Here is a 13,863-nt window from a genome sequence, read left to right on the forward strand (position 1 = left end):
TGCGGACCAGTAAAAACCAGTACGGACCAGTGCAACCAGTGCAGCCAGTACGGACCAGTAAAAACCAGTGCAGACCAGTAAAAACCAGTGCAGCCAGTACAGACCAGTACTGACCAGTGTAACCAGTACGGGCCAGTGCAACCAGTAGGGACCAGTACAGACCAGTGTGGACCAGTGCAACCAGTGCAGACCAGTGCGTTCAGTACAGACCAGTGTGGACCAGTGCAACCAGGGCAGACCGCTACGGGCCAGTGCGACCAGTGCAGGCCAGTGCGAACCAGTGCGGACCAGTACGGGCCAGTACTGACCAGCGCGACCAGAGCGGACCAGTGCGGCCAGTACAGACCAGTGCGACCAGTAAGAACCAGTGCGGACCAGTGCAGACCAGTACGGGCCAGTGTGACCAGTGCAGACCAGTGCGACCAGCACAGACCAGTACAGACCAGTGTGGACCAGTGCGGCCCAGTATGGCCTAGTGCAGCCCAATGCGAGCGGTGCGACCAGTACGGACCAGCATGGCCCAGTACGGACCAGTGTGGCCCAGTGCAGCCCAGTATGGACCAGTGCGACCAGTACAGCCCAGTATGGACCAGTACAGCCCAGTATGGACCAGTACAGCCCAGTAAAGCCCAATATGGACCACTGTGGACTAGTACGGACCAGTACGAACCAGTGCAACCAGTATGGCCCAGTATGGCCCAGTATGTCACAGTACGGACCAGTATGGACCGGTGCCCCCCAGCACCCCACAGACACAGGAACCCCACAGACGCGCCCCAGTGCCACCAGTCCTCCCAGTGCCACCAGTGCCCCAGTGCCCCCATCCCAGTGTGACCAGTGTCCCCAGTGCTCCCAGTCCCAGTGTGACCAGTGCCCCAGTGTCCCCAAACCTAGTGTGACCAGTGCACCCAGTACCCCCAGTCCCAGTGTGACCAGTGCCCCCCATGTCCCCAGTGCCCCCAGCCCCAGTTTGACCAGTGCCCCCAGTCCCAGTGCCTCCAATGTCCCCCAGCCCCAGTGTCCCCAGTGCCCTCAGGTGACCAGTGCCCCAGTGTGACCAGTAACCCAGTGTCCCAGTTCCCCTGTCCCAGTGTGACCAGTTCCCCACCCAGGGTGACAAACCAGTGACCCCTATTCAGGGTGTCACCCCAGGGTGACAGGTTGGGGACCCCCACTCTAGGCTGCCATGTCAGGGACCCCCACCCAGGGTGTCACCCCAGGGACGCCCAGGATGACACACAGGTGACCCCCACCCAGGGTGACACCTCAGGGACCCCCACCCAGGGTGCCACCCAAGGGACCTTCCGGGGCGATACACCAGGGACCCCCACCCCAGGGTGCCATGTCGGGGTCCCCCACCACAAGGTGCCACTCCAGGGTTTCATGTTGGGACCCCCACCCCAGGGACCCCCAGAATGACACACAGGTGACCCCCACTTAGGGTGACACTTCAGGGACCCCCCCACCCCAGGGTGTCACCCCAGGGACCCCAGGGTGCCATGTCAGGCACCCCCACCCAGGGTGACACCCCGGGGACACCCCCACCCCAGGGTGCCACCCCAGGGACCCCCACCCATGGTCACACCCCAGAGACCCCCCAGGGTAACACCCCAGGGACCCCCCCCCACCCCAGGGTGACACACCAGGGACCCCCACCCCAGGGTGCCATGTCGGGGTCCCCCATCACAAGGTGCCACCCCAAGATGTCATGTTGAGACCCCCACCCAGGGTGCCACCCAAGGGACCCCAGGGTGCCACGTTAGGGACCTTCTCCCAGGGTGACACCCCAGGGACCCCAGGGTGACACACAGGTGACCCCCACCCAGGGTGCCACCCCAGGGCCCCCCCAGGTGCACTGGGGGACCCCCACTAACAAACACCCTTAACAGCGACATCACCCGTGTCCCCACCACAACGCCACCCAATGTCACCAACGAGGCCATAACCGTCACCAGCCGCCGGCTTTACTGCCTGCTCTGTGTCCCCATCATTGTCCCCATCGCTGTCCCCGGCGTTGTCACTGTCCCCGGGGAGCGGCGCCCGCAGCGCCCGCAGCAGCAGCAGGTTGGCGGCCGCCAGCACCCATGGGTGTCCCCACAGCAGCGTGTCCCCAGGTGCCACCACCCCCAGGTGTCCCCCGGGCAGCGTGTCCTGTGCCACCACCCCCGGGCGTCCCCCGGGCAGCGTGTCCCCAGGTGCCACCACATGTCCCCACGGCAGCAGGTTCCCGGCGAGGAGCAGGAGGCCACCGAGCGCGGCGGCCGCGTTGCCGGTCAGCGCGGCCAGGGTGACAATGGCGCCGGTGACGAGGACGGTGACGGCGCGGGCGGCCAGCAGCCGGCCCTCGGGCGGCAGGCGCGCGGCGGCGGGGGCCAGTGTCACCGTCACCCCCAGCAGCAGGTTGGCGGTGGCGCGGTCACCGCTGCGCCGGTGGAAGCCAAAGGCCACCAGGGGTTGGGCCAGCATGGCCGAGACCCAGGAGCCAGGGAGGGGATCGGCGACGGTGTCACCTCCCGGTGTCCCCGAGGACCAAAGGGGCTCCAGGGCGTCACTCGCCGTCCCCAGCGCCTGCAGCAGGAACCCGGCGGCCGGGCCGGGGGTCACCTGGGGACAGAGGGGACAGGTGAGCGGGAGGTGGCACCGGACTGGGTGGGTGACGTGGGACCAGTGAGGTGACAGGGGACTGGATGGGTGACATGGGACCATCCTGGTGACAGGGACCGGCTGGGTGACAGGGAACTGGCCAGGTGACAGATCACCCCAGTGACAAGGGACCATCCTGGTGACAGGGACCAGTGAGGTGACAGGGGACTGGATGGGTGACATGGGACCATCCTGGTGACGTGGGGACAGTGCGGTGACAGGGGACTGGGTGGGTGACAAGGAAATGGCCAGGTGGCATGGGACGTGGTGACAGGGGACTGGCCAGGTGACATGGGACCAGTCCAGTGACACAGAACTGGCCAAGTGACATTGGACCATCCCAGTGACAAGGGACCAGCTCAGTGACATGGAACCGGCTGGGTGACATGGGATCATCCCGGTGACAGGGGACTAGATGGGTGACACGGAACTGGCCGGGTGACATGGGACCAGTCGGGTGACAGGGGACTGGGCGGGTGACATGGAACCATCCTGGTGACAGGGGACTTGGTGGGTGACATGGGACCAGTCTGGTGACAGGGGACCAGATGAGAGACATGGGGACGGGCTGGGTGACACAGAAGTGGCCCCGTGACATGAGACCGTCCCGGTGACACTGAACGGTCATAGTGACAAGGGAGCATCCCGGTGACACGGGGCTGGGTGACATGGGACCGATCCTGGGGACACAGGATGGCCCGGGTGACATGGGACAGGTTGGGTGACATGGGAGCATTTGGTGACCAGTTGGGTGCCAGGATCGGGCCCCCTCTCCAGGATCGGGGGCCCGATCCTGGCGACATGTGACCAGTCGGTCGCCAGGGCCCGATCCTGGAGAAGGGGCCCGATCCTGAGGATGGGGCCCGATCCTGGGCGGTGGGGCCCGATCCTGGAGAAGGGGCCCGATCCTGGCTCCAGGACCCGATCCCGGTGATGGGGCCCGATCCCGCTGCCCGGCCCGGCCCACCCGACGTTGCCCCTGTCCCAAACTGTCCCCGCGTGTCCCCCCGCGCCCCCTCCCCGGTGTCCCCGCTGACCTGGCGGGCCCGGTGGGCACAGAACAGGCACACGGCCCCGAGCAGCGCCTGGGACACGGCCCGGCCGGCGGCACCCATGGGTCCTGCGGGGAACGAGGGGGGTGCTCAGGGCGGGGGGGGTCACCGGGTCACCCACCCACCCCCGGGGGTCCCACCGACCGCTTCCCCCCCTCCGCGCCGTTCCCGGTACCGGCACTTCCGGCCTCCGGGAGCGGCCACAGAGATGCGGGGGCTGGAGCGTCGCGCGGGGCGGGGCCAAGAGCAGCGGGTGGGCGGGGTCACATGAATGGGGCGGGGCGATGGGCGGGGCCAGAGGGGCTGCGCGCGGGGCGTGCAAAGGTGTGCAAGGGTGCGCGTGCCACCGTGCAAGCGTGCAAAGGTGGGGGGGGGCGTGCTAAGGGGTGTGTGCGTCACCGTGCAACTGTGCAAAGGTGTGCAAGGCTGTGCAAGTGTGCAAAGGTGTGTATGTCAATGTGCAAGGCTGCAAAGGTGTGCGAGGCTGCAAAGGTGTGCAAGGGTGTGCAAAGGTGTGCAAGGACGTGCAAGTGTGCAAGGGGGTGTGTGTCAAGGTGCAAGGGTGTGCAAGGGTGTGCAAGTGTGCAAAGGTGTGTATGTCAACCTATAAGGCTGAAAAGGGGTGGGGGGCGTGCAAAGCTGTGTATGTGAACGTGCAAGGGTGCAAAGGTGTGCAAGGGTGTGCAAAGGTGTGTATGTCATTGTGCAAGGCTGCAAGTTGTGCAAGGATGTGCAAATGTGCAAAGGTGTGCAAGGATGTGTAAGCATGCAAAGGGGTGTGTGTCACCATGCCAAGGGTGCAAAGGGGTGCAAGGGTGTGTTTGGCATCTGCAAAGGTGTGTGAGCAAATGTGCAAGCATGCAAACGTGTACAAGGGTGTGCAAAGATGTTTATGTCAACGTGCAAGCGTACAAAGTTGGGGAGGGAACATGCAAAGGTGAGCAAGGGTGTGCAAAAGTGTGCAAAATTGCATGTATCACTTTGCAAGGGTGTGTTTGGCATGTGCAAAACTGTGTGTGCAACTGCACAAGCATGCAAAGGTGTACAAAAGTGTGCAATGGTGCACATACCACTACGCAAGGGTGCAAAGGCTTGCGTGGGTTGGGCAAGTGTGCAAAGGTGTGCAAAAATGTGTAGGAGGTGTGCAAGGGTGTGAAGGAGGTGTTGCAAGGGTGTGCAAAGGTGTACATGGCTGTGTAAAGTAGTGCAAGGATATGCAAGTGTGCAAGGGTGTGTGGGTGGTGTGCAAGGGTGTGCAAAGCTGTGTGTGTCACAGTGTAACGGTGCAAAGGTGTGCAAAGGGTGTGCAAAGGTGTGTATGTCACTGTGCAAGGGTGTAAAGGTGTGCCGGGGCACACAAGGGTGTGCAAAGGTGTGTTTGGTGAGTGCAAATGTGTGTGTGCCACTGTGCAAGCGTGCAAAGGTGTGGAAAGGTGTGCAAGGGTGCAAAGGTGTGCGTGTCACTCTGCACTGTGCATGGTGTCACTCCATCCCATCTCATCCCATTCCCATCCCCATCCCCATCCCATCCCATGCCATCTCATCCCATCCCGTCCCATGCCATCCCACCCCATCCCATCCCCATCCCATCCCACTGCATCCCATCCCACCCCACCCATCCCATCCATCCCACCCCATCCCATCCCACCCCATCCCATCTCTTCCCATCCCATCCCACCCCATCCATCCCATCCCACCCCACCTCACCCCATCCCATCCCACCCCACCCCATCCCATCCATCCCACCCCATCCCATCCCACCCCATCCCATCTCTTCCCATCCCACCCCAGCCATCCCATCCATCCCATCCCATCCCACCCCATCCATCCCATCCCACCCCATCCCATCCCAACCCATCCCATCCCATCCCACCCCATCCATCCCATCCCACCCCATCCCATCCCAACCCATCCCATCCCACCCCACCTCACCCCATCCCATCCCATCCCATTCTATTCCATTCCATCCCACCCCACCCCATCCCATCCTATCTCACCCCGCCCCATCCCATCCATCCCACCCCATCCCACCCCATCCCATCTCTTCCCATGCCACCCCATCCCATCCTCATCCCATCCCACTGCATCCCATCCCATCCCACCCCATCCCATCCATCCCATCCCATCCCATCCCACCCCACCTCACCCCATCCCATCCCATCCCATTCTATTCCATTCCATCCCACCCCACCCCATCCCATCCTCATCCCATCCCACTGCATCCCATCTCTTCCCATCCCACCCCATCCATCCCATCCACCCCATCCCATCCATCCCATCCCACCCCATCCCATCTCTTCCCATCCCACCCCATCCATCCCATCCATCCCATCCCATCCATCCCACCCCATCCCATCCCACCCCATCCCATCCCACCCCATCCATCCCATCCCATCCCACCCCATCCATCCCATCCATCCCATCCCACCCCACCTCACCCCATCCCATACCATCCCATTCTATTCCATTCCATCCCACCCCATCCCATCCCATCCATCCCACCCCATCCCATCCCATCCATCCCACCCCATCCCACCCCATCCCACCCCACCTCACCCCATCCCATCCCATCCCATTCTATTCCATTCCATCCCACCCCACCCCATCCCATCCTCATCCCATCCCACTGCATCCCATCTCTTCCCATCCCACCCCATCCATCCCATCCACCCCATCCCATCCATCCCATCCCACCCCATCCCATCTCTTCCCATCCCACCCCATCCATCCCATCCATCCCATCCCATCCATCCCACCCCATCCCATCCCACCCCATCCCATCCCACCCCATCCATCCCATCCCATCCCACCCCATCCATCCCATCCATCCCATCCCACCCCACCTCACCCCATCCCATACCATCCCATTCTATTCCATTCCATCCCACCCCATCCCATCCCATCCATCCCACCCCATCCCATCCCATCCATCCCACCCCATCCCATCCCACCCCATCCCATCTCTTCCCATCCCACCCCAGCCATCCCATCCATCCCATCCCATCCCACCCCATCCATCCCATCCCACCCCATCCCATCCCAACCCATCCCATCCCATCCCACCCCATCCATCCCATCCCACCCCATCCCATCCCAACCCATCCCATCCCACCCCACCTCACCCCATCCCATCCCATCCCATTCTATTCCATTCCATCCCACCCCACCCCATCCCATCCTATCTCACCCCGCCCCATCCCATCCATCCCACCCCATCCCACCCCATCCCATCTCTTCCCATGCCACCCCATCCCATCCTCATCCCATCCCACTGCATCCCATCCCATCCCACCCCATCCCATCCATCCCATCCCATCCCATCCCACCCCACCTCACCCCATCCCATCCCATCCCATTCTATTCCATTCCATCCCACCCCACCCCATCCCATCCTCATCCCATCCCACTGCATCCCATCTCTTCCCATCCCACCCCATCCATCCCATCCACCCCATCCCATCCATCCCATCCCACCCCATCCCATCTCTTCCCATCCCACCCCATCCATCCCATCCATCCCATCCCATCCATCCCACCCCATCCCATCCCACCCCATCCCATCCCACCCCATCCATCCCATCCCATCCCACCCCATCCATCCCATCCATCCCATCCCACCCCACCTCACCCCATCCCATACCATCCCATTCTATTCCATTCCATCCCACCCCATCCCATCCCATCCATCCCACCCCATCCCATCCCATCCATCCCACCCCATCCCACCCCATCCCACCCCACCTCACCCCATCCCATCCCATCCCATTCTATTCCATTCCATCCCACCCCACCCCATCCCATCCTCATCCCATCCCACTGCATCCCATCTCTTCCCATCCCACCCCATCCATCCCATCCACCCCATCCCATCCATCCCATCCCACCCCATCCCATCTCTTCCCATCCCACCCCATCCATCCCATCCATCCCATCCCATCCATCCCACCCCATCCCATCCCACCCCATCCCATCCCACCCCATCCATCCCATCCCATCCCACCCCATCCATCCCATCCATCCCATCCCACCCCACCTCACCCCATCCCATACCATCCCATTCTATTCCATTCCATCCCACCCCATCCCATCCCATCCATCCCACCCCATCCCATCCCATCCATCCCACCCCATCCCACCCCATCCCATCCCACCCCATCCCACCCCATCCCATCCCACCCATCCCATCTCTTCCCATGCCACCCCATCCATCCCATCCCACCCCATCCCGTCCCACCCCATCCATCCCATCCATCCCACCCCATCCATCCCATCCCATCCCTCTCTCCCCCCCAATTCCCGCCCCTCCCCTCGGTTCCGGGTCGCTCTCAGATAAAACCCGCTCGGTCCCAGCCCCTCCCCCCCCTCCGGCCATGTCGCCGCCGCCGCCCCCGGGGTCGGTTCCGGCCTCGGGGTCGGTCCGGGCTTCCCGGGGGGGTTCCCGGGGCCGCCCCCAGCGGTACCGCCGCCACCCCAAGCCCCCCTACTCCTACCTGGCGCTCATCGCCCTCGTCATCCGCGCCGCCCCCGGCCGCCGCCTCAAGCTCGCCCAGGTACCGACCCCCCGGGACCTCCCGGGACCCCCACCCACCTACGGGACCCCCCGACCCATCAGCCCCCAACGACCCCTCGGGTGGGCAGCCCCGGTCCCGGACCCCCGGGACCCCCATCCAGGCACCCCCGGGACCCCCGCACTCCGACACCCCCTCCCGGGACCCCCCCCCGGGACCCCCGATCCCCCGGGACTCCCTGACCCGGCACCACCGCACTCCCCGCATCCCCGTCCGGGACTCTCAGGAGCCCCCCGAGCTCCCCCGCCCATGCCAGGACCTCCCCGGGACCCCCGAGCCGCCCCCACGCTGTCCCAGGACCCCCCCGCGACCCCCCCGCGACCCCCGTCCCACCCCCTCGCCATCCCCGGATCCCCCCGGGTCCTATCGCCCGCCCGCCCCGTCGGGGCTGCGCCGTGTTCTGTGGGTCGGGGCGGGGGCTCCAGCCCCGGGCGGGATTCCGAGGGTCTCTGGGGGGGGGACCAGCCGGATCCAACCCCGGGGGGGATTCCGAGGGTCTTTTTTGGGTGGGGGACGAGCTGGATCCAGCCCCGGGGGGGATTCCGAGGGTCTCTTGCGGGGGGACCAGCCGGATCCATCCCCGGGCGGGGTTCCGAGGGTCTTTTCTGGGGGGGGATGAGCCGGATCCAGCCCCGGGCGGGGTTCCGAGGGTCTTTTCTGGGGGGGGATGAGCCGGATCCAGCCCCGGGGGGTGTTCCGAGGGTCTCTGGGGGGGGTCGGGCCGGATCCAGCCCCGGGGGGGTCGGGCCGGCTCCCGCCGATGCCCCCGCGGGGGGCAGGATTAGCGGCGCCGGGGGGTCTGTCGCTCTGTCGCCTCTGTCGCTCTGTCGCCTCTGTCGCTCTGTCTGTCGGGCTCCCCTCCCCCCCCGCCCTCAGGGGGACCCTGGCGTCCGGGGAGGACCCAGGCGTCCTGCTCCCCCCCACCCCCTTCCCGTCACAGGGTCCTTTGGGTGCGGGGGGGGGGGTCCCCACTGCAGGTTGGGGGCTCCGGGGGTCCCATGGGTGTGGGTTGGAACAGGGGGTGGGAGGTGCAGGAGTGAGGGTGGATTCAATTTTGGGGGGGTGCCGTGGGGGTGCTGCCCCCCCCAAAGCTGCCGTGCCCCCCCAGATCATCCAGGCCATCAGCCGCCTCTTCCCGTTCTTCGGGGGGGGCTACCAGGGCTGGAAGGACTCGATCCGCCACAACCTCTCCTCCAACCCCTGCTTCGCCAAGGTGGGGGGGTCACGCCCTCAAAGTGGGGGTCACTCGGGGTGGGGGGGTCCGTTGGGTTGGGGGGGCAGCAGGACTGGGAGTCATTGGGGATGGGGGGCTCTGGGATGGGGCAGGAGGTTTGGGGGGGGCCATGGGTTGGGGGGGACATGACTGGGGTGGGGATGGGGGGGTCATTGGGGGGGCAGGAGGTTTGGGGGGATCCCCTGGGATGGGGCAGCTTAACTGGGGGTGTCTGGGGATGGGGCAGGAGGGGGCGGGGGGACATCTTGTTAGGGGGGGGATGACACCTTTGTGGGGGGGGAGACTGGCAGGGCTGGGGGGTCCCCTCAAAGTGGGGGTCCCTCAGGATGGGGGAATGGCAGAGATGGGAGGGGGGTCCCTTGGGTTGGGGGGGCAGCAGGACTGGGGGTGGGGGGGTCTGGGGAAAGGACGGGAGGTGGGGGGATCCCTGGGATGGGGGGCAGCAGGTTTGGGGGGATCCCCTGGGATGGGGCAGCTTGGCTGCGGGTCCTTGGGTCTGGGAGGGTCTGGGTGCCCCTCCCGGGGTGCAGCCGTGGCCGGCGGGGGGGGGGTCCCATTATCCCCCGTGTGTGTGTCCCCCCCCACCCCGTCAGGTGCTGAAGGACCCGGCCAAGCCCAAGGCCAAGGGCAACTACTGGACGGTGGACGTGAGCCGCATCCCCCCCGACGCGCTCAAGCTGCAGAACACGGCGGTGGCGCGGGGGGGGGCGGCCGCCTTCGCGCGGGACCTGGCCCCCTTCATCCTGCGGGGACACCCCTACCCTCCCCGGGCCCCCCCCGAGCCCCCCGACTCCCCTTCCAGCCCCCCGGGACCCCCCACCCACCGCCGCAGCTTCTCCATCGAGTCCCTCCTCAGGGATTTCCCGGAGGGGGGGGACCCCGCGAACAAGTCGGGGACGCCCCCGCCGGCACCTGGGGACCCCCCCGCAGGCGGCGTGTGGGGGTCTGCGCCCCTCCTGCACCTCACGGCACCCCCTTGGGTCGCCCCGCCGCCATCCCAATCCGGGGGGGCCGCTACCCCCAGCGCTGACCCCCCCCCAGCCTGGGGGCAGCTCCCCACCTCCTACAGCACCACCGTGGCCCCCAACGCTGTGGCCCCCCCCAGTGGCCCCCCCTTCCTCGCCCTGCGCTGGGGGGTGCTGCCCCCCGGCCCCCCGCCCCCCCCCGGGCCCGATCCTGAGCCGGAGGGGGGGGCACAGGCCATGCCCCCCAATAAAAGCATCTTCGACGTGTGGCTGAGCCATCCCTGGGACATCGTGCACCCCGCGCTGCACCGCTGACCCCCCCAAAACTGGGGGGCTGGGGACACCCGGGGGGACCCCCCCACACACCCATTTGCAGCTCTCAGCACCCAGAAGTGACCCCTCCACACATACGGCCCACCCTGGGTGTCCCCCCCAGGTCAGAGCAACCTGTGTCCCCCCCACATACACACTGTGTCCTTGTCACCCGTGTCACCCGCTGCACCCCTTGTCATCCCCCCCTGCCCGGGATGGGCCCCAATAAAGAGCAAACGGTGACAACAGCAGGTGGTGTCTGTGTGTCATGGGGGGACACACAAGAGTGGGGTCCCTCTGCAAAGCTTGGAGGGGGGGCTCCAGCCCCTGGACTGTGCTCCCCCCCATCCCCTGCCCCCCCATCAGCCCCATCCATCCCCTGCCCCCCATCACCCCCTGCCCCCCGTCATCCCTGCACCCCATCCATCCCCTGCCCCCCATCACCCCCTGCACCCCATCATCCCCTGCACCCCCATCATCCCCTGTCCTCCCATCATCCCTGAACGCCATCACTCTCTGACCCCCATCCATCCCCTGCACCCCATCACCCCCTGCACCCCCATCACCCCCTGCCCCTCGTCATCTCTGCACCACATCACCCCCTGCACCTCCATCACTCCCTGCACCCCATCATCCCCTGACCCCCATCCATCCCCTGTCCTCCATCACCCCCTGCACCCCCATCACCCCCTGCCCCCCGTCATCCCGGCACCACATCACCCCCTGCACCTCCATCCATCCCCTGCACCCCATCATCCCTGCACCCCATCTTCCCTGCCCCCCCTGCACCCCCATCACCCCTGCACCCCATCATCCCCTGCACCCCATCCATCCCCTGTCCTCCCATCATCCCTGAACCCCATCACTCTCTGACCCCCATCCATCCCCTGCACCCCCATCACCCCCTGCACCCCCATCATCCCCTGCACCCCATCATCCCTGCACCCCATCATCCCTGCCCCCCGTCATCCCTGCACCACGTCACCCCCTGCACCTCCATCACCCCCTGCCCCCCATCATCCCTGCACCGCATCACCCCCTGCACCTCCATCACCCCCTGCCCCCCATCATCCCTGCACCCCCATCACCCCCTGCACCCCATCCATCCCCTGCACCCCATCATCCCTGCACCCCATCATCCCTGCACCCCCATCACCCCCTGCACCCCATCCATCCCCTGCACCCCATCATCCCTGCACCCCCTGTACCCCCATCACCCCTGCACCCCACCATCCCTGCACCCCCATCATCCCTGCACCATCACCCTGCCCCCCATCACTCTCTGACCCCCATCCATCCCCTGCACCCCATCCATCCCCTGTCCTCCCATCATCCCTGCACCCCATGGCCCCCTGGCCCCCTTCACCCCCACTCCTCATCCACCCCCTGTGCCGCCTCCCCGCCCCCCGGCCGTTCCCCCCGGCGGTGGCGGAGCCGGGCTGGCGGCACCGGGGCCTTTGCACAACAAAGGAGCGGCGGCACCGGCGGGGGGCGGGATGGAAGTGGGGGTGATGGGGGTGGTGGGGGTGGTGGGGATGGGGGACATGGCGGTGGGAATGGGGGTGATGGGGATGGAGGTGATGGGGATGGGAATGGGGGGGATGGGGGTGATGGGGATGGGAATGGGGGCAATGGGGATGGGGGACATGGGGGTGGGAATGAGGGGGCTGCAGGGGTGGGGGAGATGGGGATGGGGGTGATGGGGATGGGGGTGATGGGGATGGGAATGGGGGGGCTGCAGGGATGGGGGTGATAGAGATGGGAATGGGGGTTATGGGGATGGGGAAGATGGGGCTGGGAATGGGGGGGCTGCAGGGGTAGGGGAGATCAGATGCAGGTGATGGGCGTGATGGGGATGGGGGGGCTGCAGGGATGTGGGGTGCAGGTGATGGGGGCAATGGGGGTGCTGGGGGCTGCAGGGCTGGCGGTGATGGGGCTGGGGGTTGCGGGGGGCTGCAGGGATGGGGGTGATGGGGCTGGGGGTTACGGGGGGCTGGGGCACTGCAGGGATGGGGGTGATGGGGCTGGGGGTTACGGGGGGCTGGGGACTGCAGGGATGGGGGTGATGGGGCTGGGGGTTACGGGGGGCTGGGGGCTGCAGGGATGGGGACTGGGAGTGATGGAGGTGATAGGGATGGGGCTGGGGGGCCATGGGGTGATGGGGCTGGGGGTGACGGGACTGGGGACAACGGGGGCTGATAGGGCTGGGGGCACCGGTGTCCTATGGGGTGGGGGCTGTGAGGCTGGGCACTGGGAGCACTGGGGACACTGTGAGTACCAGGGGCATTGGGGGTACCAGGGGCACTGGAAGCTCTGTGGGCACTCGGGGTACCAGGGGCACTGGAGTCACTGGAGGCACTGGGCACACTGGAAGCACTGTGGGCACTGAGGGCACTGGGGCCACTGGGAGCACTGGAGGCACTGGGGCAAGGTCTTGTGTCAGGGGTCTCACTGCCAGCAGGGCTCTGCCCCCCACCTGCCCCAGGACCCCCCAATAACCCCCCACCTGCCCCAAGACCCCCCAACAACCCCCCAGGCCTCTGCCCCCCACCTGCCCCAGGACCCCCAATTCCCACACGGGGTTGAGCCCCCCACCTGCTCTGGGACCCCCCCGGGTGTCTGCCCCCCACCTGCCGGCCCATGCCCAGCCCCCCCACCCCGTGCCCACCCCCCGCCGTCCCCGCCCGCCCCGGGGGGTCTCGGCCCCTGATAAAGCCCGACCGGACCCGGCGCCTTCGTGTCGATGCCCCGCGGGGACCAGACGGGGCTTTGGGCTGGAGGGGGTGGGCACGGGCTGAGCCGGGCTCAGCTGGGCCAGGCCTGGCAGAGCCGAAGCGGGACGGGCAGAGCTGAGCCGGGACGGGCAGAGCCGAAGCGAACTGAACCGGGACGAGCAGAGCCGAAGCGAACTGAACCGGGACGAGCAGAGCCGAACCGAGACGAGCGGAGCTGAAGCGAACTGAACCGGGACTGGCGGAGCTGAACCGGAGCGGGACGGGTAGAGCTGAACCGAACCGAGCCGGGCCGGGCCAGGACGGAACAGTCAGAGCCGAACCGAACTGAACCGGGACGAGTAGAGCTGAACTGAG

General features: G+C 66.5%; 2 protein-coding genes across 2 annotated transcripts; one reads left to right on the forward strand and one right to left on the reverse strand.

The window, feature by feature from the left end:
* Positions 1-1,869: 1,869 nt before the first annotated feature.
* TMEM276 (transmembrane protein 276) lies at positions 1,870-3,930 on the reverse strand. Its single transcript, XM_065627979.1, has 3 exons — positions 3,871-3,930; positions 3,681-3,763; positions 1,870-2,604 (listed from the first exon to the last, which is right to left on the reverse strand). The coding sequence occupies exons 2-3, from the start codon at positions 3,756-3,758 to the stop codon at positions 1,870-1,872; spliced, it is 813 nt and encodes a 270-aa protein (XP_065484051.1). The 5' UTR covers positions 3,759-3,763; positions 3,871-3,930.
* Positions 3,931-8,065: 4,135 nt separating this feature from the next.
* On the forward strand, positions 8,066-10,777 carry LOC135986310 (forkhead box protein H1-like). Its single transcript, XM_065630269.1, has 3 exons — positions 8,066-8,245; positions 9,372-9,476; positions 10,091-10,777. Exons 1-3 carry the CDS (start codon positions 8,066-8,068, stop codon positions 10,775-10,777), a joined length of 972 nt encoding a protein of 323 aa, XP_065486341.1.
* The last annotated feature ends 3,086 nt before the right edge of the window (positions 10,778-13,863 follow it).

The sequence above is a fragment of the Caloenas nicobarica genome, chromosome 2 (genome assembly GCF_036013445.1).
Source record: "Caloenas nicobarica isolate bCalNic1 chromosome 2, bCalNic1.hap1, whole genome shotgun sequence".
Taxonomy (NCBI): Eukaryota; Metazoa; Chordata; class Aves; order Columbiformes; family Columbidae; genus Caloenas; species Caloenas nicobarica.